Source organism: Symsagittifera roscoffensis, chromosome 6 (assembly GCF_963678635.1).
Source record: "Symsagittifera roscoffensis chromosome 6, txSymRosc1.1, whole genome shotgun sequence".
Taxonomy (NCBI): Eukaryota; Metazoa; Xenacoelomorpha; order Acoela; family Convolutidae; genus Symsagittifera; species Symsagittifera roscoffensis.
The window spans coordinates 6557867-6585179 of record NC_087067.1 but is presented as its reverse complement, the minus strand read 5'-3'; the positions used below and the strand labels follow the sequence as shown (position 1 = coordinate 6585179).

At 42.7% G+C, this 27313-nt stretch overlaps 1 protein-coding gene and 1 long non-coding RNA gene across 2 annotated transcripts; one reads left to right on the top strand and one right to left on the bottom strand.

The window, feature by feature from the left end:
- Positions 1 to 208: 208 nt before the first annotated feature.
- LOC134847578 (uncharacterized) lies at positions 209 to 27242 on the bottom strand. The gene is made up of 4 exons (XM_063864674.1): positions 26980 to 27242; positions 26359 to 26614; positions 25261 to 25428; positions 209 to 720 (listed from the first exon to the last, which is right to left on the bottom strand). Exons 1-4 carry the CDS (start codon positions 27046 to 27048, stop codon positions 434 to 436), a joined length of 780 nt encoding a protein of 259 aa, XP_063720744.1. The 5' UTR covers positions 27049 to 27242; the 3' UTR covers positions 209 to 433.
- On the top strand, positions 23912 to 26816 carry LOC134847579 (uncharacterized). The gene is made up of 2 exons (XR_010162861.1): positions 23912 to 24882; positions 26423 to 26816. It is a non-coding gene; the product is annotated as an uncharacterized LOC134847579 (long non-coding RNA).
- Positions 27243 to 27313: the final 71 nt, after the last annotated feature.

Below are 27313 nucleotides of genomic sequence, written 5' to 3'. Positions count from 1 at the left end.
GTGCCACATCTTACCTGAAAGCTAAGCTGCAAGGTTATGTTTTTCTCGTATCTGAAGTCGTGCGAAGCTGTGTTGCATCGTCTGTTGACTTAGTCCATTTTTTTCATATATAATTTTTTTTGATCAACTCGCGAACTGCTCAAATGATCAACAAAGAAACTTAGTTTCTTTGCAAAGATTGAAATGTCAATGGTATAAATAGAAGAAATTTTGGATAAGAATTAAATTTTAGACGTTTCCGCAATTATGTGCATCGTAAGGACTGTTACTAGAAACTAATCTAAATGACGATATAAATTCAATTTACAAATGTTCTATACAAAAATTTCATTAATTTTGGTTCTAAACCAAAGTTCCGGAAATTGTTATTGCATTACTTTAAATGTTAGTTTCTTACATTGATATGTCGTTATTATAAAGTGAATTTGTTGAATTAATGTCGTGTTAGTGTATTGTTGATAGAGCCCAAAGTTTTTAAGCTTAGCATTTTGGAGTTTGTGCGCTGCGTTGAGTTCATATAAGTCAAATCGAGTTGCAGGTTCCTGAATGAAGCATGCGACGACAGTGTCGAATCTATTATGTCTTTACATTTGTCGTCGAGCACTGGAGGAGGTGGAAGAGCTCTAGGAGTTGATTGGCGGTCTAACGAATGGTTACGAACAGGTTCTTCGTTTACAGATTCTTTTAGTTTGTCGTTCATTGTCATTGATAATCCTGTTCCTAAAATTAAAACAATGGAAATTTTGCTTCTAGCAGCAAATTATGGTAATCTATGTATGTACTTGGTTAAATTATGTTCATCTCTTTTCTTTTTTGTTTTCGAAAGTGTGCCCAAGTAGCTTTGGAGAATGCATAAATGTGTTTCTAGGTCCACGATGTTTTGAATTAAGTTTTTAAAACTTATTCATTGAGTTGCTGCATCCTCTTGTATCGTTCTTGTAGGCAGAAATTTTCAATTCGCTCGGCCATAATCTACAATTTTTGTGTATTTTGTTTCTCTATCTACAGTATATAGTATATAACATGACTGCTTGCATCAGCAAAAAGCCCCTACGATACCTTAATCACCCAAAGTGTCACCCTGTTGTATTTTTTTTGACAATCATTTGTCAGACTAACCATAAATATTTAAAGATGCGAAAACTTGCTTCGAAGATTTTAGTTCAACAATTTTGTCTGCGGCGCATAAGTGTTTGGCATATGGGTCTGTTTGGTTACTCTCGAAGAAAAAGGTTGGCTCAATTTTTTGGAACATCATACGCCTCGTGGTTATCTTATGGAGTCATATTAAATGCGTATCCAACATATGAACATTTTTAAAGCTTTTTATACTTTTTTTGCATGTTTAACGAAAGATTTTTAGCATATTTAAGTTTTAGCTCCGCTTCGCATGTTCGCTATTTTTTCCCTTATTCCACTGTTTGCCCTTGAAATAAGCAAGGGTATTACAATCGGGTACTACACTTTTTTCCGTTACCAACTTTGTCCACATGATGACTGAAATTCGGTCATCTACAAATGTGTCTCTATTTCTACTCCGACTAAAGTAATAATTGTTTTACAACTGAAAAAGATTTTAAGATGCACGTTGATTTTTTTGTCGGCTTATTGATTTCGACCCAATTTTTGTCGGTTTTTGGTAGATTTTTTGATATTTTTTTCCTTCATTTTGATGAGGGTAAATATAGTTCATGGTTTTTTGGTTTTGATAGGCGCCAAAATTTTCTCTTAGAAATAAAACTTTTTTTTGAATTTTTCTGCTATAGTATTTTTGCAAATAAATTTTCAGTTTTTTTTTCGGATGCATCGTTTTTGAATTTTTTTCTAAAGTACCTGAAACTAGTTGTAGTTTTGTTTAGTTAGGAGTGTTTATGGTTTGAGCAATTTTATGTGAAATCGTATCAAGTTGATGGTTTAACGTGTTGTTTCAATTTGTTAAAAAATTTCAAGAAAATGAACAAATTTTTTTTTTGCAAATTTGTTTCAATTTTTTGTCAACAAAGGAATGTGGCGGCAAGTTCTGCACAAAATTTAGGCGTGTGGTTCTTTCTGGCTGAAATTTTTGAGAAAAGTCATGATTTTTTTTCGTTTTTAATGTTGTTTTTTTTTCATTTCGATTTTATACTATAACGGATAGGCACTTTATCCCCGGTTGTTTTTTATTAAGAGTAATGAACGTGTTGAAGACTCTTATATAGGTCTTGCTGATTTTTCTTTGTTTTTTTTTCAGGAAAAAGACAAATTTTTGATGCACTTAGGTATAATGGACTTTTGAGGTCAATTGAAATTCATCTGCTGAAAGTGACGTAAAAAGCACTCCAAATACCAACGTGGAAATGGAGCGAAAAAACGTGAACTATTTCTAACATGAATTTACTTTAAGATTTCCCAGCGGAATAAAAACTTACCTATTGATCCAGTTTTCTCAAGTTGGGTTCATGTTACCAAAAAAGCGCCAGTCATAAATAGTTCTAGAAATTGAAAGAGCTTGAGCTTAAAGGGCATGTCTTTTTTTTCTTTGAAATTCGAAAGTTAAGATTTTTCAAGAAGGTTAATGTTTTATTTATGTGTGCCATTCCGCCGGATGACACAGTATAACCTTCCCGCGACGGAAAAAAAAGTGACTAAAGGCCTTACGAACAGAAAAGTGTTGCGACGGAGGGTCAGAATGTTCTGGAATTTTTATTTTTAAAATTTCGATTTGAAGGAGAACATTTCTGAGAAATAGAAAAAAGACGGCCATTTTGAATAAAATAGAGAAAAATCAGAACGACGCCATATTTTGTGACGAACGGTTGTATCCGAGAAGAGAAAATTACGGAGCCTCTTATCGTGGCAATAACACACGATAAGGACCTTAGTGACAGATATTTGTGGAGACGGAGGCTTCAGTGGGGGGAAGAGAAATACCACGGAACCCTCCCGGGACACGAAATATAGGAGATAAGAGTGTTATCTCAAGAAAATCACGGGAGCGGAGGCTTGGTCCCCCAGAGACTGTTATATGTGAAGGGACTGGGTAAACTAACTATAACAGCTGCTGTAATGTCCTAGATCGTAATTAACACCGTTATTATTTAATATTTCAGAGCATGAGTAGATAGAAAAAGGAAAGGGTCAATCCATCTCCAATGGATTTAATATAAAACTGTCACACAAAAACATAATAAAATAGGTTGTTCGAGCCGTGTTTTTAATGACAATCACGTAGTCTGAGGATCCGAGACTCAGCTATGTGGTTGTGTTCGCATGCAAACGAAAGCTGATCAAAAGTCGTTTGACTGATGGCCTAAAAATGGTAACTTTTTACTTTGCCCTAAACAGACCAGAAAATCAACTGGCAAGGTCGAGACGGTGAAAAACGAGTAGAATTAAGGTAACTGACGCCTGCCAGTCGTTGATAGGTACTTTTTCTACGCTCCGTCGCTGTGTGATATTTGGGCGAATGTTACATAGACGTTTTTATGGCGCTCCTGGGTGGGCCTGTTAAAGGCATGAAACCATCATGATCAGCAAGCGTTTCAGCGACGTACCCTCCGCTCCGGGCGTATGCCCGAGTTAGAGGCCTTAATGACCGTTTTCGTACTAGGGGGAAGGTGCGTACCCCTCCGTCTAGTACGATTTAGCTTTTTAACTTAGTTAACACCGAAAATTCCGGGGGTCGGAGGGTTAGGTGGGAAATCTAGAGCCCGCTTGTCCTGAGGTCCCAGGACCAAAAACAATTAAAGAGAAAGCGTAAAACCAAACAAAAAATAGTGTATAACCAAGAAAAAGCCAAAAATAATTATTTAAAAACAAAAAAAGTACAAAAAACAAAAAAAAAATCCAAAAAAGACCAAAAACAGTAAAAAAACATAAAGTGACAGTTTATATGTTATTTCCGGACGAGATGTGATCTGACCTTCCTATTTGTTGTTGTTTCAGATTGATTTATATCGTTTCTGATAGAGAGATTGTGTGTTTTGGTGAAGGGTTGGGTACCCTCCCTCGAGTGTAATTTGAGTGTTTAAGCACGTTAATGGTGATTTTGCCGGTGACCGGAGGGTAGAGTGGCAGGCTGATCAACGTGTTCCACACTCAACAGGGACATCAAGGACAACATCCGCAACGACTGTTGGGTATCGTTGAAGCAATTTTAGTATCGTTCGGGTACTATTTCCTTAAAACTTAAGTGGTGGGGGGCACGATTGGCGCGGTCCGATTGTACCCTCCATCGATTACAAATTTCCGAGTTAAGGGTCTTAATTCGAATATTTTGGTGCAAAGGAGGGTATAGTACTATTTATTAACGACTATTTATAGATTATTGTCCTTACTATATATTACTTATCTCCTATTTAGACCCAAGAAACACCCATTTTTTTGTCGAAAATTACCAATTTTCGACCAAACTGTAGACCCCCAAATTTTCGGATATCCGAGCTTTTCCGATAGGCAAAAAGCTTTTATATAGAGAGTAGCCACGTAGTTCGATCCCCTTTATTAAAGAAACCGCGTGAGCAAAGATTCAGTAGAAGTTAGGAAAACGAGAATTTTTCGACCAAAATTTTGATAATTTTCTGTATTTTGTCAATCTGTTTTGGGGATCGATTTTTTGAGTTTTTAGAGTTAGAGCAATAAAATTTTTTGCGTTAGGAGCGTGCTAGCATAACGTGCTCGGTTACTAGAGAAATTTTTGGATAACCCTCCGAGTAGCTCCGTGGACAGAGCTAACGACTTAAGGTTTGGAAAAGGAAGGAATCGGAGGGTCCAAATTTGATAGTTTTTGGCCAAATTTTTGTTTCTAAACCAATTTTGGTCCGGTTTTTTGCATTATTCCAGTGCCGTACAGGGCTACTACGCTCATTTCAAGTATTTTTAGGCACTTTCGACCGGAATTGCGAAAAAAGTCTTTCAGATCCTACACAGGTGGTGAAAAAGGCCATTTTGACGAACGCGTTTTTGGCGATTTCTCAAAGACTAGTTATCCGATCGGGATAATTTTGGTACCATAAGTCGACGTTTTTGACCACTTTTCCGAATCGCAACCGTTTTTGGGTTGATTATTTCGGAAAAGAAAAATTTTTTAGAATTTGTTGGTTCGGAGGGTCCAAGTAACGGGCAACCCTCCGAGCGGCAGAAAATTTTATCAAAACATCTTTTTATTCAACTGGGAAGGTTGACCGTGTCAGCCAACCTAGTCTTAAGTCAGGTAGACCGCTTTCAGAGGCTTTACTGCGGTGATTTAACCCTTTTTCTTGATTTTAGGGGGAACCCTCCGAAGTGACCCTCCGGAGTCAGCTAAACCCTTTAGCAACCCTCCTTAGTGGAAAATTTCCACGAGATCACCCTAAGAAGTTGAAACAGCTCCCCCTAGAACCCTTAGCTTATTTTGACGCTTTTTGAAGCTAGTAGGAGAACCTTCCAAGTGAGATCAGAAAATTTGAAAATTTTGGAGGTACCCTCCGAAGTGACCCTCCGGAGCGTATTAAGCATCTTATTGACCCTCCTTAGTAAATTTAAGGGGACCCTCCGAAGTAACTTGGGTGATTAAGATACCCTCCTAAGTAACTTGAGTGATTGAGGTACCCTCCGAGGTAACCCTCCGGAGTGTCTTAAACCTTCTAGCGACCCTCCTTGTAAGAGACTTGAGTAAACCTTCTGTGGCAATTTGGGAAACGGAAAATATCCATTTAATTAGGATCATATTAGGATATTAGGCGTGCTTATCAGGATCATAAGAATCCATTCTGACCCGGAAATTCGTGATCAACTTTGGATTCTATATTGGGTGTATTAGAAGTACCCGAACAAAATTTTTTTTTGATTGTGATTTTGGTTGAGTGGTTGCCTTGAGCTACTTAATAGGAAAGTTCGGGCAATCCGGGAACAAATAAAGGAAGACCTCGGTGGGTGTATTAAGCAAATACACACCCACTTGAGAAGAAGAATTGTTCCCTACTCTCGTGCACTTGGAGCAGTCCGAGTGTGGGAGAGCTTTTTCATAGATTTGACGAATTTTCGACCAAGAGGTTGCCTTGAGCTACTTAGTAGGACAGCTCGGGCAATCGCAGGACACCTAAAAGAAGACCTCGGTGGGTGTATTAGGCAAATACACACCCACTTGAGAAGACTGTGTCCTGGGCTTCGTTCTTTCGGATCGTTCCGATTGGGGGAAGTCTTTTTCTTTAAGACTAAGTTTTATTTATCTATTTCTGAATCATCACTGCTTTTTATCGAAGATTGTTTAATTTTAACAAAGCAGTGACTTGATAAATTGTGTGGCGATAAATTGATACTGACAAAAGGTCGCTGTCACCTGTAGGATATTCTTATCTGATTATCGATTGTGTTTTGTGTGTCGATTATATCTTGTGGAAACTTAGTGATACTGTTATACTATACAACCGGGTTGAGTTAGCATTATATCAATACTGGGTAGACCCTGTGTGTAACTTTAGCTGAGTCACTAATTTAGTCGTGAGAGATCTAAGAGACATTTTGATACTGACGGAATCGAGTAGGCAGCGTTAAGTGATTTAACTAGATCTTGTTTGTGGTACGTTTGCATTGCCATCAAATTACGAATACTTTCATTTTGTACAAAACTATGCAGCGCAGGGACTCGTTGGGATCGACTACTAAAATTCCCAGGCTAAGCAAGGGAAGCACGCGGAAATTTAGAACTAGGCGTAGCCAAACCTCGTTTAGCAGCGCTTCCGACGCGTTTGCTGAAGACGAATCGACTAAAGGTCAACCTGATCTTTCAGTGATCGAAATGAGACTAAGGAGCGAGAAAAACCTTGATGGCAATCAAGGGCGGAGCGCCGAGGCCGAGCCTGCGAGCGAAACGCCGGTGGATCCCTTTGACGAAGGGGAGCGAACGCTCATTCGACCCGACTTTGAGCCAGACGGGGTCCTCGAACGAGAGGAAGTCGAGAGGACAGAGGAGACCTCGGAGCGTTCCGAGGTCGAACCTCGGGAGGAGGTGTTGTACAGGGGAATGTCCAAGTCAGAGACTAAGAGCTATAAATGGAGAAGGGAACCTTCACATCTGACAAGTGCACACTCATCCTTGGCCAAACAGAGTAACAACGCGATGATGTCGAGTATGAGTCCGGGTAAAGAGCAGACGTTCTCGAAGGCCAAGAAGAGTTGGAAGTCCTTGTACGACGAACGCATGGCGTCACTACCAACCGTAGGTTTGACTTCCAGTGATGACTACCCGGAGATAACCCATCCGGATGTGAACTTCACACCGTGCCCAAGGAACGAGAAGAGCAGGAAGGCGTCATCAGTCTCGCCGACCAGACCCATGTCAGATGGGATAACGATGGGAGCATCATCAACGTTTGACAGACTAATGACGTCAATGCACAAGCAAAAGGACGGTGCGTCATCGAGTACTAGGCTACCGCCGCAGCTGACCTCGTCTTCTCTGGGGCTAACCCCGCCATTGGGGGCAGCTGGTGACATAAGTGATATGTTCGCTGGTGTGATGAATGGCCTGGATGAATTGAGGCGAGACATGACTAAGAGGATAGATCAAGTTGACGAGAGAGCTCACCATGGTCGAGAGAATTTGAAAGATGAGCTAACGCACGTGAAGTCGCAGGCGAGGTTTGATCAGGCTCGATTGATTCGTGACACCGATCAATGCCTGGCCGAGAGCCTGGCACAGGCAAACAAAGAGTCAGAGGAAAGAGAGGCTAGGATGACAAGAGAGATCGAGCGATTGTTGAATGATCATGATAATACCTACGCCCAAACGATGACTGGCCTGGAAAGGAGGTTGGACGCCAAATCTGACTTGATGATGCGGAAGCTTGACGCGATCCTGAATGGGAATAGTTGGCAGGAGCATTCCAACTCAAGGGAGCGCTCACGCCATGCGAATGTTGGAGATGGTACGGGCAACAGTGCCAGAGCCCAGCAAGGCTCGAGAACGAACTACGAACATAGAAACAAGGAGCGGCCAAGGGCAGCCCCGCAGAGGCCTGGCTGGACAAATCCAGTCCCACCGGAGGCAGATGCCACCCCGGAGACAAGATTGCCAAACGTGCCACAAGTCAGTTCAGTACCAGATCTGACTACAGTCTCACAAGACACAACGATGTATGCCTCGATGTTTGAGCCTCTGAACAGATCTCTTGAAACATTCATCACCAAGCTCTCGAAGTCAACAGAGAGAGGAGAGAGGTCAAGAAGAACACTGAAAAAGCCAAAGTCATATAAAGACGAGTCGGACGGCTGCATTGATACTTGGATAGAGGTGATGAAGTTACACTTTGAGGAAGAGAATCTCTCCAAGAAACAAGAGTGCAGCGCGCTGACGAGCAACTTGGAGGGTACTGCACTAAATTGTGTAATGGCGAAAAGAGCCAATGAGAGGGATAGCGCTCGCAAGATATTCGACATCCTGCTGAATCGTTTCGGCTCTGGAGTACAAGGGCACCAGGCCATGGTGAAGTTCGAGAAGAGGCGTCAGAGAGATGAAGAATCAATAGATAAATTCTTGGACGACCTTGAATTGCTCAGGAGGAGGAGCAACCCGGATGAGAGAATATCCGAACGAAACTTGGCGATCGCTTCGAAGTTCATGGATGGGGTAAGGAGTGAGGAGTTGAAGACGATGTTGGCCACTCACTTCACCCTGTCGCTTGACCAGGTACCCACGCCCGACGACTTGCGTATGAAGTCACGCGAGTATTTACTGATAAAACCGAGGGCGCAAAACCGTTACAGCAATTATGGCAACTATAGCGGGACAAACACTGGTGCGAATTCCAGTTGGTACAAACCTCGCGATGACATGGACAAGAGGAGGTCGTGTGCGAATTGTGGTTCGATGGACCATCACGTTTCTGCGTGTTCTGCATACAAACAGAACATGAAGGCCATAGGCTACTTTCTCGAGGACGCTGACGCGACCGACGAGGATCATGAAGAGTACGTGAGAGGGCTCATCATGAAATATGGTCCGAGGTGTTTCTTCTGTAATTTGGAGGGACACTTCAAGTCGGATTGTACTCAATTTTGGGACGCAGTAGCGGACGCGAAACATCCCCGCCACGAAGAGGCGCTTTCGGGTGTCAAGGCCAGTCGAGCACGTCTGATGAACGAGGCTGAATCTCGGAGAAAGGAAACGACACCGAGCACCTTTGCGACCAAAAAGGTTAAGACATGGCCTGACGAGGTGGTAGCCTCGAACCTCGAAGCAGAGTCGTCTAGTCCACTCAAGGTGGATTACGGCCTGGCGGCAAGGACAGCGCTGCAGAATGTCAAACAGGACCTTGCCACGAAAGAAGTGGAGCAATGGGTAAGGTCGGAGCTGGAGAGCACAGATCTTCGGGAAAGTCTTAATGTCCTGAGTAAGACGACAAGAGCAGAAGATGAAAAAGAGCCCAAGAAACAGGGACTAAAACTGAACGTTATATCTGGCAAGACTTTCGGCATGACGAAGGCAGGGACCAAAATAATGTCTATCATCTCAGTCGCAGGGCACCAGGTGGTCAAGAACCTGAGCGAGCCATCCGAGATTACACTGGTCCACCTGGACATCTATGCCGACTACCTGAAGGAGAAGGATCCCAAACTGGACTCCAGGGCAGTGCGAGCGCTGCTCACAACGGGAGGTCCGAGGCTGATGAAAGTGGACGGACATTATATCGATGTCCATGGCCCTTACCCGATTCTGATGAACGTGGATGGCATCAATATCTACACGAAAGCTCACATAACTGATGCGAACGATCAGGTTGGCCGGATATACATTGGTCAAGAGGAACTGAAGGTCAGACGAATCGGACACAACGCGATGCTCGAGCAAGATGCTGTGCATATTGGTTGCGAGGCAGATCTGGCCGCACACGTTCTGGACGTGCAAGGCAGACAGCTTTCAGTAAAGGGACTGCTAGACACGGGAGCAGTAGTCAGTGTCATGCCAGTCAAAACTTGGACCGACATGGGTTTTGAGAGGTCGGATCTCATACCGACAAACATCAGGTTGGCAGCTGCCAATCAGGGAGCGATCTATGTCACCGGGCGAACCCCGATCATCTCACTGCAGCTCGGAGGGAGACATCTTTGGATGAGCTTCCTAGTAGTAGAGAATTTGGACGAATCCGACCAGTTCATCCTAGGAAGGGATTTCGTTCGCAACTTTGACGTCACGATAGATCTCAATGACGGATTGATTAGGATCAGGGATCCTGAAAGAAAGTATGAGAAAAGACCCCTTAATAAGATCTTAATTAATCAGGCCAAGGTGCCGATTTTTCTGGATCGAAAAGTTAGATTAAAACCGAACCAAGCCGTAATAGCAACGTTTAGGATGAGGAACTTGAATGAACTCAGCAATGACAGACAGGTGTGTCTGGTACCAAATCCAAACAGTAAAAGCTCGGCTATTTTAGGAAGAAGCTTCTCGCTCACTCAGAGCGGACTGTGTGTGAGTGTGTTATTGAACACAGAGGCAACAACAGTGACAATACAGAGGGGAAAGAAACTTGGCTACGCTTTGCCTCTGAACACAGACTTTCTGAGTGTGGAGAACTTGAAGAAGTTTGATGTAACTAAGTGTCCATTACATGCGAACCAAGAATGTATAATGAAAAGAGTAATTGAATTGAAATCTTCTAGGAAATTGTTTTCAATGAAGTCGGAAACAGATGATGGGCTGTCTAGTTGTTCCAACTTTCCTGAGAGACCGACGGAAGCAGAGTTAGCAGCGAATAGGCCTGTCCTACCTGAGATAGAGCATCTGAAGGGTAAAATATCCGACAAGGAACTAGATTCGCTCAGGGCGGTGCTAAATCGGAACGCAGACGTTTTTTCGAAACATAAAGCCGACATAGGTTGTTGCAATTTTGTAGAGCACGAGATTGAGATAGAAGAGGGCTCGGTACCTCATAGGGAAGGGGCGAGAAGAATGACCCCAAACAAGTCAGAAGCGTGTAGGAAGGAAATCGAGATGTTAATGGAGTACGACATGATCGAGCCGTCGAAGTCCCCATGGGCTTGTGGCGTGGTCATGGCAAAAAAGAAAGGGGGACAACTCAGATTTTGTTGCGATTTCCGTTATCTGAACGCAGTGACTATAAAGGACGCATATCCGATTCCCCGCATCGATGAGAGCCTATCCAAGCTGGGAGACGCCAAGTTCTTCACAACGTTGGATTTGGGCTCAGCATTCTGGCAAGTGCCGCTCAGAAAGCAAGATCGAGAGAAAACAGGTTTCGCTTGTGAGCTGGGACTGTTCCAGTGGAAGAGGATGCCATTCGGATTGTGCAACGCGACAGCCACATTCCAGCGACTGATGGCTCAGGCACTCACGAGCGTCACTAAGAAGTATGGGAATCTCATCATGTGTTATGTCGATGATGTAGTGATCGCGACACCAACCTTGGAAGACCACATCGAAAGGTTGGAAGAGGTGTTTTCTTGCATGAAGCAGGCGGGTCTGAAATGCAAACCCTCTAAGTGCGAAATCCTCAAAGATTCCATAAAGTATCTGGGCCGCCTGGTTGACAAACATGGAGTGAGACCAGATCCCGAAGCGGTTGAAGCGGTGCTGACCTGGAAGGCACCTAAAACAGATACACAGTTGATGAGTTTTCTCGGATTCGCCAATTATTATCGCGAGTTCATCAAGGGGTATGCTGACAAAATATACCCCATGCAGAAGTTGATGAGAAATAAGGGCAAAAAGTTCACCTGGACTGATGAGGCACAAGTCTCATTTGAAAACATCAAACGCGAACTTTGCGAGGCACCGGTCCTCGGCATGCCAACGGAGAAGGGGATGTTCGTGCTGGACACGGATGCATCAGTGGTTGCGATATCAGGCATACTTCACCAAGAGCAGGAGTGGAACGGGAGAACGGTTCTTCGTCCGATAGCTTATGGAAGTAAAGTCCTGAGTGACACTGAGATGAAGTACGGCGCACCAAAAGCGGAGATGTTTGCTGTGATCACGTTTGTGGAAAAGTACAGGGCCTACTTGGGGAGTGCTCCCTTCAAGTTGCGTGTGGACAATCGTGCCCTTGCCTGGCTGAAAACCTATTCGATGGACCAGAGCTACATTGGTCGTTGGATCGTGCGCTTGGATGGATACCGCATGATCATAGAGCACCGTACCCGTGACAAGCACCAGAACGCAGATAGCCTCAGCAAAAAGACAGAATTTTATGAGCGCCTCGAAGAGAAGCAAGTTAACCAATCAGAGATCAAAGACGGGTTTTCCTTTCTGGACAAAGAAACCTATGATGAGCTGCCACTTACTAGGTGGTTAGACAAATCAGGACATCCTATACCTGGACACCCTGACCTTCCAGTGGAGACGGCTGCGGAGATAAAGCTTTTAGCCAGAGGCGAACCCGTTCCGTTGGATCTGCTAGTCCGATCCAACTTGGTACAGCAAGAACTGACCAGGCTGGGTATAAACAGCATCGCTTTATTGAATAAGACGGTGAACGTGGCGCCGGACGTCATGGGAAAACTCCGTGACTTGTTGGATAGGGAAGTGGATAGGCATGATCGTGAATGGAGGGAAACCATGCAGAGGTTGACTGTCACCGAGAGAACGGAGAAGAGGCCAGTGTCCATTCGCAGCCGAGGCGTTGAACGGGATTGCAGGTCGATCGTCAACCAGCTGGTGACCTCGATGCCGAAAGAAGTATTGTTGAGAACTTCGTTCACTGAATATGGAACATCGAATCAAAACCAAGCTACTGAGGAAGTCAGGATCAGATCGAAATCTAGCTTCACGAGGAGAGTGCACTTCACGGATGCAAAAGAGGAATACGAGCCAAGCCCAGATTGTTCGTCCATGGACGAGACAATGTCCGGGGAGTCTGACACCTTCGAGCCAGTCAAGGACGTCTCCTCTGATGAGTCAGACATCTTTGAGCCCGTGCAGGACGACTTGTCCGGGGAGAGGTTGACTAGACCACCTAGGGGCAGAATTTTGTCTGGGGAGTCGGGTTCAAAGCGACCGATGGACAGAGTTTTGTCCGGGGAGTCAAGAAACATCTCAGACAACTTGGAATATGATGTTGAGGAATCAGTCGTTTCAAGTGGTGACTCGAGACCCCAGTCCTGGGACAACACGTCTGAAACAACTTCCAATTCCGATGTGTCAGAGATTGCGATCCACTCCTTATTGGTAGACTGGAAGCAGCGTGGGCTGGACCGGGAAATACATCAGGATCCAGACAGGGACAGATACACCTCAGATGAAGAGGGCACTGTGGTAGACAATGCCGCAGACGAGCTCGAACTGATAGCAGTTTCAAAACGCCCAACCAGATTGCTGCCACATGGTACGGTCGTCCGTACCAATCTGGAACCATCTGTGCAAGAAGCGACGCCTTTGAAAAAGATATGGTGTGTCAAGTTGATGGACGATGCTCATGCTCCGGAGATAATGAGTGGGCAAATGAACGTGGTGAAGACGTATTTGAAAGCCAGGTACAGGCTGTCGGATCTCCTGAGGGCTCAACGAAATGATAGAATGACGAGCAGTCTGAAAAGATGGATCGAGAATGGAGCACCTGACAAGGGAGACTTGGAAGAAGACAGCTACAAAATCCTGAAGCAGTTTTACCTGAAGAGAAAAGACTTGTTGTACCTGAATAAGGACGGAATCGTAGCCTGTAAGCGCAAGGAGGAGGACAAGGTCCTTTATAAATACAACTCAATAGTGTTACCACAGTTGTACCAGACTGAGTTGCTCTTTCGCTCACATGATCAGATGGGACATCAAGGCGTGGACAAAGTGTATAACAGGATACAAAAACGATTCGAATGGCCGGGGTTGAAGAAGGCTTGTGAGAAATGGATAGCCGCATGCCTGTCTTGTCAACAGGCAAAGGATCCCAGGAAACTAAGGTTCCCCCTACAGTCAATAGAATCGTCAGGTTTCAACGAAGTGGTGCAAATTGATCACCAGAAAATCTGCATGACAGCAACGGGCTATAATCAGGTGCTGGTAATGATCGACCATTTTACGAAGTATGCGGAGGCGGCACCCTGCATGACAGCATCGGCAGAAGAAACGTGCGATCATTTGATAAACGTGTGGATAGCAAGGCATGGCTGCCCCATCACGTTCCAATCTGACAATGGCAAAGCATTCGTAGGTGATCTCACGAAAGAGTTAATGAAAAGGTCGCAGGTAGCGCAGGCCCACTCGACCACTTATCACCCGCAAACGAATGGCCTAGTCGAGAGGCAGAATCGCACACTGGTATCCATGTTGAGAGTCTACTGCTCACGCTACATGGATGACTGGGACAAGCACTTACCGCAAGTGATGGGTGCTTACAACAGCACGGAGCATTCCACCACGGGAATAAGTCCGCATATGATGCTCACGGGTCATGAAAAAGCACTCCCGTTAACGTTCTTCTACCCTGAATATGAAGGGAAGAGGACAGCACCGCAAACGTACGTGCGGGACGTTATTAGAAGACAACAGGACCTCAATGACTTATGCAGGAGGAATACGCAACAGGCGCAAATTAGACAAAAAAGGAGGTTTGATAAAAGAACAGCCGATGCAAAAGCCTACTCAGTTGGCGATTACGTCTGGGTGTTCCAGGAAGTGGTTCCACCAAAAGGAACCAAGAAACTATTAAAGAAATGGCGTGGTCCATTTCAGATAACAGAGGTGCATCAAGGAGGTCGTTTTTATCGGCTGAGCACCGGAAGAGCGGCTCATTACGAGAATATCAAACCACACAACGCCTCGTCCGAGGATTGGTGCATCCCAGCGGACATGCAAGAGGGAGACTATTTAATAGTGGATCCTGCTTGTGAAGTGAATGAAAGGGGTACTCGCGACAAGAACGACGGGAATGAGATGGTGGACAATTGTGATCTACCACTGGATCTCGAGTTGACTGAGCGAGTAGAGGTGGACGATGAAACTCTACCATATGCCGAAGAAGACTGGGATTGCCCAGAACAAACCGAAATTGACAAAGGAATACAGCCTGACTTTCCGCTCACTATGGAGACACGCCAAAGTAAGAGGGGAAAAAACCAGAAGAAATACAATCCGTATGGCGAGGACTTCGTTGTAGACCGGGTAGTAGTGAGTGATGTCATAGACTCGCTGGTGGGGCTGGACGAAGTAGCAATCCTAAAAGAAATCGACCTTGTGAACGATATGGATCAAGATTGGATCGACGATCGATCAGAACCGGAAGTGGAGTTCGAACCAGAAGCGGAACAGACTCATGAGCAAGAACTAACAAACTTGCGCGTGCTCGAATGGCTCCACGATCTGCCGACAGATCCAAAAGAGACGATCCTGACGATTCAGGACGTCGACAGAGATGGCGTCAGATACATCAGTCATGACAATACCGAGTCCAACTGGGTCGCCCCAGATGGTCCTCTACGTGTTCCACAATCCAACCTCGGTCTCCTAGACTTTGGGCGATCGACGGGGACGTCGATGGATATTTTTGTCCGGGGAGTGGGGGTAGGACTCACCCACACCGAAAATCTCATGATAAAAAAATTAAAATCGGCAAGGGAAACCGGAGAACTAGAGACAGAGGGCGAGAATGCTAAAGAACCACCTTTTGGACGAATCTTTGAATCGTATTTTGATCTCCCGAACCATTATTCGAACAATATCGTGATAACGGACAGCGATTTCATACTCACGGAACGCACATGCGCCATAGCGATAACTGCGGACGTAAGCTTCAAAACAGCACTAGCGGCCGACTTTAAAAGGGAGTACAAGAATATCGAGTTTTTGTGGAAACAGAGGCCGGGTGTAGGAGGAGTGATAGCGTTGCCCCCTGTTGCATCACAGATACCAGGGAAATATTTGTGTTTTTTGGTTACGAAAGCTACTGATAGGCAACACGTGAATCCGGAGAGCTTGGTGTTGGCCTTGACTCGACTTAGGGATTTCCTGGTTGAGAGAGGTGTGACCTCTCTCTCGTTGCCAGTGTACGATCCTAATAGGGGAAAGCTACATCCGAGAGAGTTGTACGCTCTTGTGCATGTGATATTTTCAGAGACTGACATAGAGGTTTACTTACATAAAAAATACTATCTGAGCATATGCTAAGAATTGCGCTCGGCGATAAGTGGTTTTTATTAAGTTGCTCGATAAGAATTAGAGTCAAGTTTTAGATTAGGTTAGGTCTTAGGTACAGTATTAGGGATTAGGTTTTTATGTGATGTTTATGTTATGTTATTGTGATGTTATGTTTTATGTTAGTGTCATAAAAGACCTGGGGCACCCCAGGTCATCAAGGTGACAGCGTACATTCATGCTACTCTGACAAAAGTAAAGGTGGACGATCCACCTTGGTGCTAAAATTTTAAATCAGAATTGAAAAAGAGAATTTCAATGGAGAGTTTTAGAGAATTGATTGATGTGCATCTTAAAATGATGGTTCTAAGTCGCGACCTGTCTTTTAGATCTTGATTGATCGGAAATTGTTTACTGACACTGAATCAGAAGAGATTACACGAAGAATCAATCGAAAAGAATATGGGACAGTAATGTCATCAGAAGCGAACGAAATTGGATTAGAAAAGTTGCTAGAGATTTCTTGGAGGGCGGCCCTCCAGAAATACTTTGATGAGACGATGAATGCACCTGCGACTGTAGCAGCATACCTGGCTCATCCTTGCGTGAGAACTGATCTGCAAGTACGACTGGCTTGGTGCTTGATGGGCATCAAAAGGGCGGAGTATGAAGCCAGCAACGACTCGAAATCACGAGAACAGGAGCTAGAATTGATGGAAGCTTTACGAACATTGATCTCAAAAGACGATTCAGCGATAGCATGGGCTAAACGGAAGGATGCCCTTTGCTTTGTCAGGTTTGTGGTGGATCGCATCCCCACTCCTGTGTTGGGAGAATGTATAAAGATCATTCGGGAAAAGGGAGTTGATTGCGAAAGGAACTTCCTTAGGGCACTCCTAGAGCTATATCAGGACATGCCATTGACCGTGCCAAACAAGGAGTCGAATGATATGGAAAGCTATCGCAAGTTGGAAGAAGTGAGAAGATACTCCAACAAAGAATTGAAAGTGAGTCGAGACTTGATTGAAGCGGTCAGAGGACAAAAAGAGTTTGCAACCCTAGGGAGACTGAAGTCGTTCCAATACGTGTCTGGCATACCAGGGATGGCGTATAATCCCTTCGTGAACGAAGAAGCCAGGGAAGCATACTTCGACTACGAGCAAGTCACAGTGCTCAACTTCTGGGTTGAACGAATTAAGGAGATCGGAATGCTGATGGTGGAACAACCCAAGCTGGGAATTATTTTGGAGGAACGAGTAGTCGAACCCTCGATTCCCGAGCTAAAAGGGCAAGTGAGTTTTGATTGTGGTTCTTGGGACGGTCCCTTGAAAACCAGTCTAGTGGTGATGTGGGAACTCATGAAGCCTTCCTGGTGTCCCCATCCTAACGCAGGCTTAATCTGGGATATGACCGCGGATGTCATATTGGAAAGGGATGATGATGCGAGTTTACATGATCTGGCCATGATACATCACCTGCTAAGCATGAGATTGATGAAGAAGAAGAGCAACCCGTCCACGGAGCTGTCCGAGGAAGGTACGTCGAGTGATTGGTTGGAGCAAGGCACATGCTTGGCTCAACACAGTGGGATGGAAGGACATGTTTGTAACGTGGGACACTGCCTGATTACGCTGAGCGAGCAGCATCGACAACTGGCACGATTGTATGGAAGATTAAGCATGTCAGATAAGAGTGCCATGGAATTGGTCGCAGACTGCCATGGGGTGACGGACGTAAACCTGATCACAGCCTTGGGATTTTGTAGCATGACGAGTTCGATAGAATCGCTTGAGCGCTTGGAGCGTGCCCATGAGCTAGTGGCGTCCCTCAGCGTGGAGATATTCCCTGGAGCATTACAGACAGAGCAAAAGATTGGAGGCTGGCGAGAAGCCCTAGAGAATGAAATGAATCTGAGGGATAGTGAAGCCTATCACAGACCTACTGGTTCAAAATATATGGTGGGTTCAAGCTCCGCGCCATACTGCAATAGCAAGTATCCTACGCACATGGTGGTGATGGATGCGAGGACGCAACAGGTGTTGGTTGACCAGCTTTTCTCTGTGCCAAAATGCGTGAGGTTGGCCAGAATGTCAGAGAGGTCATATGACTTGTTGGCAAAGATCTTTCGGGCAGTCCCGAAGAGATCCGAAGGCGAGTTGCAAGACGTTGTGGGTGAAGAGTTCATGATACTGAACGAAGGCAACGTGAGTGAGTTCCAGAAGCAGAAAGCGAGTGGAGCGTTACCCACTGAATTCCCCACCATAGAAGAGAAAGACGATCTACATAGAATCCTGATGGAAGTGGAACCGTTGCTGGGAGCCTCAGGGTATCGAACCCGAAGGAACATAGTGAGAACCCACGGGGAATATCCTTGCCACTGCTTAGCGCAGACGTTGTGGTACCCCAAACGTGGGAACCTGATCCTAATTTGGGACGTGGAGGAGTTGTACTCCACGGGGTTGCCCGATCAGAATCAACCAGTGTCAATCGTGGTGGTTAGCGCCATGCTAGCAGTGAGATGGTTGGAGGCTTATGCGGACACAAATGAGCAGGAGATGGCCGTGCCGACTCCTGAACAGCTGAGCAACGTGAAAATGAGTAGTGAATTGGATCTTTTCAGAACCACTTGCAAGGTTCTGAGAATACCTAAAGCCATTGAAAGAATATGGTCAAGGCAAAGATTGATGCCTTGGTTCCGTGCAGTGATGACATCTTGGATGTATGAACGCGCGAAGCGTCACATGTCAAGGAACACGGAAGCCTATCAATCTTTCCAGCTAGACATAGGACCAGGAGCCTATAAGAGAGCTTTCCTGACGCATAGAAACGCGGTCACCACTGCGGTGAAGCGAGTAGCTGGAGCGCCTTGTGTTACTGAAGATGAAAAGAAAGAGGTCTTAAGAGCTGACCTAGAACGAAACGTGAGCCTGTGTCTTCACAACAGCTTTTGCAGGAACCGGGAGCAGAAGGTGAATGTGGACTTACTACCTTGTTGCAAACCGAGGCTGTTGGAGCAGGAGGGTTGGGGCACGGCCCGCAACTCTCTGGACATGTTAGAGAAAGTTCTGGAAGACAGTGACGCTGAACATCAGGATGGAGAAATGATGGAATGAAGATGACGGAGGAAGAGAAGAGAAGGAGAAAAAACTTGATTGTCTTTGTGTGTAAAAACTTGAACAAATCAACCAAGTTTTGATTATTGAACTTGTGAAACTTTTTGTTTTGATTTAGTTTGGTCAGACCAAACTTTGAAAATTGTTGCAATTGTTAAAATTGTTGAAATTGTTGATTTTAGTTACTTTTATCTATGTATGTATATAAGGAGCATAGGTGAGTATATTTACCTATTTATTCCCGACTGAAGTTTTTAACCTGTGTAAGACACAAATTCACTGTGTGGCGACATGGTAAGTTTGAGTAAACTCGCTCGAGAAGGGTGGGTAACTCAATAACTTTCCTAGCCACAGAGTTTCTTAGTTTTAATATTGAAAGGACCGCATAAATGACTAATTATACTTGGTGAGTGAAGTTAAGTTAATTTTAACGGGTGCGTGGCCGTGCCACGTCCCACTTTTTAATCAGAAGCGAAAAGAAGTTTTATGGCGAGATGACGTAAGTAGTCAGAAAGGAAATTTTATCTAGGACACTCCTCATGGTGCAACTTTTGTGAAAATGTTGAAAGGCAGTGAGATGTAGTACGATGCCATTTGTGAACACGTAGTGAGTTGAGGTGGAGTAGATAAATTTCATTTTCTTATGCGATTTGTAAGATTGGTTACAGAAAACTGGATACCTACTTGACGATAACCCGGTGTTGTGCGATCAATAGGGACATTGATGGAGACTTGTCCGGGGAGTATGTGCCATTCCGCCGGATGACACAGTATAACCTTCCCGCGACGGAAAAAAAAGTGACTAAAGGCCTTACGAACAGAAAAGTGTTGCGACGGAGGGTCAGAATGTTCTGGAATTTTTATTTTTAAAATTTCGATTTGAAGGAGAACATTTCTGAGAAATAGAAAAAAGACGGCCATTTTGAATAAAATAGAGAAAAATCAGAACGACGCCATATTTTGTGACGAACGGTTGTATCCGAGAAGAGAAAATTACGGAGCCTCTTATCGTGGCAATAACACACGATAAGGACCTTAGTGACAGATATTTGTGGAGACGGAGGCTTCAGTGGGGGGAAGAGAAATACCACGGAACCCTCCCGGGACACGAAATATAGGAGATAAGAGTGTTATCTCAAGAAAATCACGGGAGCGGAGGCTTGGTCCCCCAGAGACTGTTATATGTGAAGGGACTGGGTAAACTAACTATAACAGCTGCTGTAATGTCCTAGATCGTAATTAACACCGTTATTATTTAATATTTCAGAGCATGAGTAGATAGAAAAAGGAAAGGGTCAATCCATCTCCAATGGATTTAATATAAAACTGTCACACAAAAACATAATAAAATAGGTTGTTCGAGCCGTGTTTTTAATGACAATCACGTAGTCTGAGGATCCGAGACTCAGCTATGTGGTTGTGTTCGCATGCAAACGAAAGCTGATCAAAAGTCGTTTGACTGATGGCCTAAAAATGGTAACTTTTTACTTTGCCCTAAACAGACCAGAAAATCAACTGGCAAGGTCGAGACGGTGAAAAACGAGTAGAATTAAGGTAACTGACGCCTGCCAGTCGTTGATAGGTACTTTTTCTACGCTCCGTCGCTGTGTGATATTTGGGCGAATGTTACAATGTTTACTTGCGTTAATTACTTTGTTCCAATCTTCGATTGGCTATGTTTGGATATGCGGGTTGTTTGGTTGCAAGTTTTATTGAAAAGTATTTGAGTACATTTAGGAAGTATGGTATCTCAATGTTTTGACCGAAATGTTTTCTTATCGTTTTCATCTATTTGTTATCAAAAAGAAATGTATGCGTTCAGCCCAAATCCTTCCTTTGTTTGAAGGTAATTGACTTCTGTAACAATTGCAATAAAATTTTTTCTGATTTTTGGGCCTACGATTTCTTCAACAAAATTCATTCATGTTTTTCAATTTTCGTCTAAGACCATTTATCTTTTGATTTTTGGAGCTTAATTGTGTATTGCAAGTGGTGGGCGGATGCTCAGCTTCGTCTATGTTAAATATGCTATTTGTCGTTTTCTCGCTTGTTTTCACGAAGTGCAGCTTCGTCTCTATTTCAAAATGTGTATTGACGTCGATTGTAAACCTACTGCTCTGAATTCTTCGCATTTCGTTTACAATTTTTTCGCTTTAACTGTTTCTTCGGTTTTAAAGGTTTCTTTTTTTCGCTAATTGCTGACAATTGTCTTTTTTGACCCAAATTTTTCCCCTAAAATTCAACCTAATTCGAGGGTACGTATGAAATTTTTGGTTGACTGTTTTCTGTTTTTTTTCTGATTTATTTTTTGACCAAGTTCTTTGTCTAGTTTTTCTGCCGGCTTGCTTGCCATGCTGTTTGTGATGTATCACAATTAGCGGGAAGCATAGTTCAAAAAATTGTACCTAAAAGTTGAACATAACTAATGACCTGGGAAACTATTAAAGAAAAAAGCAGCGTTTTCGTGCCACCAAATGGTTTTTAATTTCTAAATTTTACCAATGTAGCTGGCAAAATTTACAAAGGTTGGGGAAAAAATATCATGCTTTGAATTCATTATCCTATATGTGAATGTCTGGTTATTTCGCTGACTTAAAAGGCTGAGAAGTATGAATATTGACAATGATTTTCTGGATTTTTTAATCTGCAAAAAACTTGCATTTTATTTCGATTTGAGGATGTGAATTTTCGTTGCGATGAATTTTTCGCTTGTTAGTCAAGTTTTTAATAGCAAGTGTGTTGCTCGCTTTGTTTAATATTTAAAACAGCAAGGGTTATACAGCAGTTTCTAGAGCAATTGACTCAATTTGAATTGGTCCTTTCTAGAGGTGGTTTGAATCCTGAGTCGGGTAATATTTCCAATCTTTCAAAGCCGGGGGTTAAAGTAGAGGTGTTCTTGGAACAGTTAAAGAGGTGGAAAGTGATATGTGGGGAAGAACAGTGGGGACAGCTTGGAGATAATTTTGGTCTGTTTTACTTCAGTAAGTTTTTATGACGGGTAGTTAATAGGGTACGGGTTCCCCTGGTGTCGCGGGGAGAGAATTTTCAGAAAGCGAGATATTGAGGGGCCTGAGTATAGGTTTTTTGGGAGGTGCATCCTCAATAGCCTCGACTTTTACATTGTTGGATCCATCCCAGCGCGTAATATAGTTTAAATTTGCTAAGCGCTGAATGTAAATTGCTTTATTCTGATTGGCTGGAAAATCCCAACTTAGAACCCACGTTAACATCCCCCCAAACGACTCTGGGCTGAGGATGTTAACTTGGTCCAAAGAGTTTATTTGTTTCAGTATCGATTTGTAATTTTGAGAGGCAAAGAACTCAGTTCGTTAGAGTTGTTTAAAGTGGTAAAAGAGGCGTTTGCTGTGTCTTGTAGGTTATTATCTATTCCGGGGTTTTATATTACATCTCAAAAACTGTCGGATGGATATTCCGGGAAGGCTTAGGGTGGTGCTGACAAAAAAGCAAAGGGTCTGAGCAGATGAATGTTTTGAGGATGAACTGAGCCGAGAGTAATTTATGATGGTAAGCAATATTTAAAAATCTACATTCTGAATATAAATGTTCTAAAGCACTCATTATTGCGCAACCAATTATAGTGCGGTCAGCGGCGTTTTGATTTTGAAGTTTGCTCAAAGATGTAAAACTGGAGACATTGCATTATGCTAAGTATGCGTTATCTAAAATTGGTCTGACTAAGGACTTGTAGGTTACCAGTAGCGTCTTTTTTTACTTCATCCCAATTTATCCCCGAGAATCGCTAGCCTGGGCCAGGCTCTTGCTGGAGTTCACCTGCAGTTTTCTGCGAAGTTAAAGGAAGGGTCAAAGTGGGCACCGAGTTTTTTGGAATGCTTTTCTGAAGTATTGGCCATTTTCACTAAGAGCCAGCCTTGAGCTTCTTATTTCACCAGGAGAAAAGGATGACTTCTGATAAGAATAAGACAAGAGGTCTGAAGGCAAAACAGTGGTGTAACTTTGTTAAAAAGTTGGTTAAAATAAAGGAAGCGTTTTAAAAATTTCTCGAGGGGTGAAACATGTCTGCGTGCGATTGTTATTTAACTTCGAGGGTTGAGAATGGCGCATCATGGACGTAAAATTTACAAAGAAGGTGGTAGAATAGTGCGTACAATCCTTGACGTTGAAAGAGCATCCTTAAAAAGTGTCTTCGCTTGGTGACCACTCATATAATTATTCAATCTGGGTAGGCTTCCCGGTAACAGATGCAAGAGAGTTTGATGACTGACCATGTCGAAAGCTTTAGATATGTCCAGTATGGCCAAAACTGTCCTAGTGGGTAGCCTTTGTCGAAAATCGACACTGATAAAAAAATACGAGTACTGAGTTAAGTGCATAGTCGAAAGCCATGTTGGTGGTCGGCTTTGATTATGTGTTTCGTTAGGTTTGGGTGATATAACCAATCTAAACTTCAAACAACTTGGCCGGGCGGTAAGGTTCTGACGTTTTGAGATCTTTATTTGGTTGAGGGAGGGGTACGACCTTGAATTTTTTTCCATTACTGAGGTTTGATAATAAGAGATAAAGAGCGGTTTAATTTGTGTGATAAAATTTAATAGCTACCGGGCCAATTTATTTGTCATAATCAGTGCATATGCCGTCTGGTTTTAAGGTTTTTGACGGTTTCAATATTTAAATAGAGTTTCCCACTACAAGCGATAAAAAATTTGAGAGTCAGTTAAGCTGTGTTTTAGAGCTTTTCGTTTTGTTACTCCTTGAGCTTCGTTGCTTTTGTGTTCTTAACATAGTGTATTGTACCTTGAAGGCATTTGAAATAAATTAAGCCCTTAGAATCTTTTTGTTATTAAAAAGATTGGATGGTTCCTACCACAGACCTAAGAGCTATTTAATGATTGGAAAATTTTCCTGGCATTCGTTAATGCGAATTTTTAAATGGGAGAGGCAGCTTCGCTGTGCTGGTTGAAATGAATCCATCGTCAAACTTGCCCCACACGTTTTCTTGGGATTAGAGGGGAGTAAGTTTAAGATCTGAGGGTAGCCTCGTAACCAAAAACTCCGTCCAAGCAGGCTTTTTGCGCCCCCCTGTTTGGTAGGGTAGGGTAAGCGACATTGGCACGACCGTCGGGTCCACAACTGAAAGGTGGACCTCTGGGCCTTTTCCAAGTTGTATTATTTCTCGGCATGCATTTGTTTTTTTTGTCGCGCAACAGGTCGTTTTTGCCGTTTTTTTTGGTTTTGTTCGCGGAATGCAAGTTGGCTTGTTTTTTAGAAATTTTTTCAAAAAAATCTGGAGCTTGTATCAAAAGTCGATGAACGTAATATTAAAGACTGATATAGGTCGCGGTGATTGTTTCCAGCGAAAGACTGTGTTCACGCTCAAATTTAATTTTTCGAGGTTTGATTCGCGGAAGAGAAATTTTATCTTTTGGTCCGGTGTTTTCAAATTGAGTTAATTCTATCAAAAAAGTGTCAATCAGAAACTGTTCCTAGAATTCAAAAGGCTTCAAAACCTTTTTTCCCAAGAAATTTTTTCACGCTCAAGTTTGATTCTTTGCGGTTTGGTTTGACTTATGATTTTCTTTAAGTTCAGTCACGTTTTCTTTGTTACAAGGAAAGCAAACTCCACTATCGAGCGGTGACAGTGTAAACGTCACGAAAAGTGTAATCGAATTGTAGCTTCGACAGTGGAATTCAATTTTCAGATATGCCTGCGGAATAAAAAGTTTGCCTCTTGATCCAGTTTTCTCAAATTGGGTTAGTTTAATCAAAAAATTGTCAATCGTTAAGGCAATAAATTTTTTTCTTCGAATTTTAAAAGTTTTTTTTTCTCTTTCCTTGCGTTTATGACTGTTTTCCAACTGTCTGTTGGGCATGTTCTTTCAATTTTTTTTTAAATGTTTTAAGTAAATTTTGTTTGTAAATGCAAGCACGATTGCTGTTGCAACATCCAGGTGCTATTTGCCTAGTTACAGGGTAATCTTGTTTATGTATTAACTATACAGCTTTAAAGATTCCTGTTACGGTTTAGTTTTTTGTGGCTTAAACTTGTAGTTCGTAACCTAAACACGAGTGGTCGGATAATTTCTTAAGTTTTTTGTGCGTTCGTTCAGTGCCGATGCTAATGTTACTAACCGTATTTCATTGAAGCGTAAAGCGATATTAGGTCGACAATGAGTATAGAATTAATTGCTGTGAGCAGTAGATAGAAAGCGACCGAGGAAGTTCTCCATGCAGTTGATAAGGGGTAGTAGTAGTCGTCCCAATACACCATCCAACACATAATGCCAATGACGAACTCACCTACAAAAACAACAAAGGTTGATACATTTGAAAAGTAATGAATGGAGTTTTATATCTTAATTTTTTACGATTGCGATTAGTAAAGTGGTATCAAACCGGAAAATAGTCTTTTTTGGGGTGAACAAAATCAATTTAATCACTTGATAGCTTGTGTATAATGACTCTTCAAATTTCTAGGCTTCTCGGAAACACGTGTTCTTGAGTTAACGACTACGCCTGGGATTGCCCATTTGTTTTTCGATGTGCTGAAGTCCAAATCTGTCGGTAGCTGTATTTTAGTTTTGTGGTTAAGAGGTTAAGTGGCTAATTTTGTAGAAGAGAAGTTTTTATGAACTTTTCTAATATTATTATTCTATTCACATGTTTTTTCTTGGATTATTTTGACTTCATTTTTTCCGACTGAAATTCTGTCGGCTTAGAATTCGCTTTCATTTCGTTTATAGAGATCCGCTGTTGTCTCTTGATTGAGAGTCATGAACGTTGTGAATACACTTTTATGGGTCTTAGTGATTTTTTGTTGTTTTTTTTTCAGGGAAAGTCTTTAAATTTGTGCAGGCTCAAATAATTTACTTTTTTGTGGTTTGACGTTTGATTTCGTTAAAAGGAATGCAATCTCCACTATCGAACAGCGAAAGTGTAAAGGCCACGAAAAAGATGATCGACTTCTAATTTCGAAAATGGAATTTAATGTTCAGATTCGCCAGCGAAATAAAAATGTTACCTATTGATCTAATTTTCTCAAATTGGGTTATTTTTATCAAAAAAGCACCAATCAGATTCTGTTCTTGAAATTATAAGAGCCTTAAGGCCATAAAACATTTTCAAAAAACACAGTTTTTTGTGTCCTCTTGTTCATGACTCTTTTCCGAAGATCAGTTGCAAATAATAGACTGTATATGTGCAATTAAGATATATTGAAGCAATAGTAACCAATTGTTCCGAGGACAAGGGTGAATATGAAGGGTAGTAGTGTGAGCCTAATGTCTCTTTGTAGGCCCACGAAACAGACCAGAGAAGAGAACATATTTGCCAATGAGCTGACAATGTGAAATAGAATGAAGGAGGAAGTGGCTCTAAGCGTCTCGTCTTTAATGTCTGCTGAATTGAAGACTGAAATTCCCTCGTCGTCTAGCAGTTTCAGCTGTCTAACATGTATGGACATGTTGGGAATGCATGTGAGCCATACCTGAAATATGAAGCATCGAGTTTTGATCCTTAATACTAAATAATGGACGTTATATCTTATACAGCGGTTGGCTTAAGTAACTTGAATAAATGGTGTTAATTGATCAGTATTTCCCAATTAAATGTAATTTCAGAACCTTCTGTTGTTTTCATTTTTATCTCTTTCGGTTTTTATTGCAAAAAATATATTTTTTCTCGATTTATTGATTTCATTTAATGCGCTTTTGTTGTTTTTCTTCAGCCATATAAATTTTAATATGAACCGAATCTCCGAAGATGTTCGTAAAAAAGTGAATTTAAATCAGCTTAAGGCACGATTCGATTAGTAGAAGTGTATTGAGGTAACCTATTTATTGTTGAACTAACCCAGATTGACCCTAGTAAGGCGAATGATCGCAGCTGCATACACAGACAAGTCTCCACTATAATACACATCGTAATATGTGCCAGAAATTTTTCTTAATTTGGTAAGTCAGTTTTTTGTCGCCTCTTTTGATTACTTTTCGACGTCGATACAATTCAATGTTTTAAGAATAAAGTTAGAAGTAATCGCGTATAATTTTTTGACGATATGTGCTGGCACTTACTTCGTTAGTGTGTAAGCGAACTATAAAATCTCGAATTAAATCTACGTTTATTTTTTGGTGTTGCGTTGATTTTGGCGGAGGTAATTTTGAGACGATTACATTTGACAACAGAG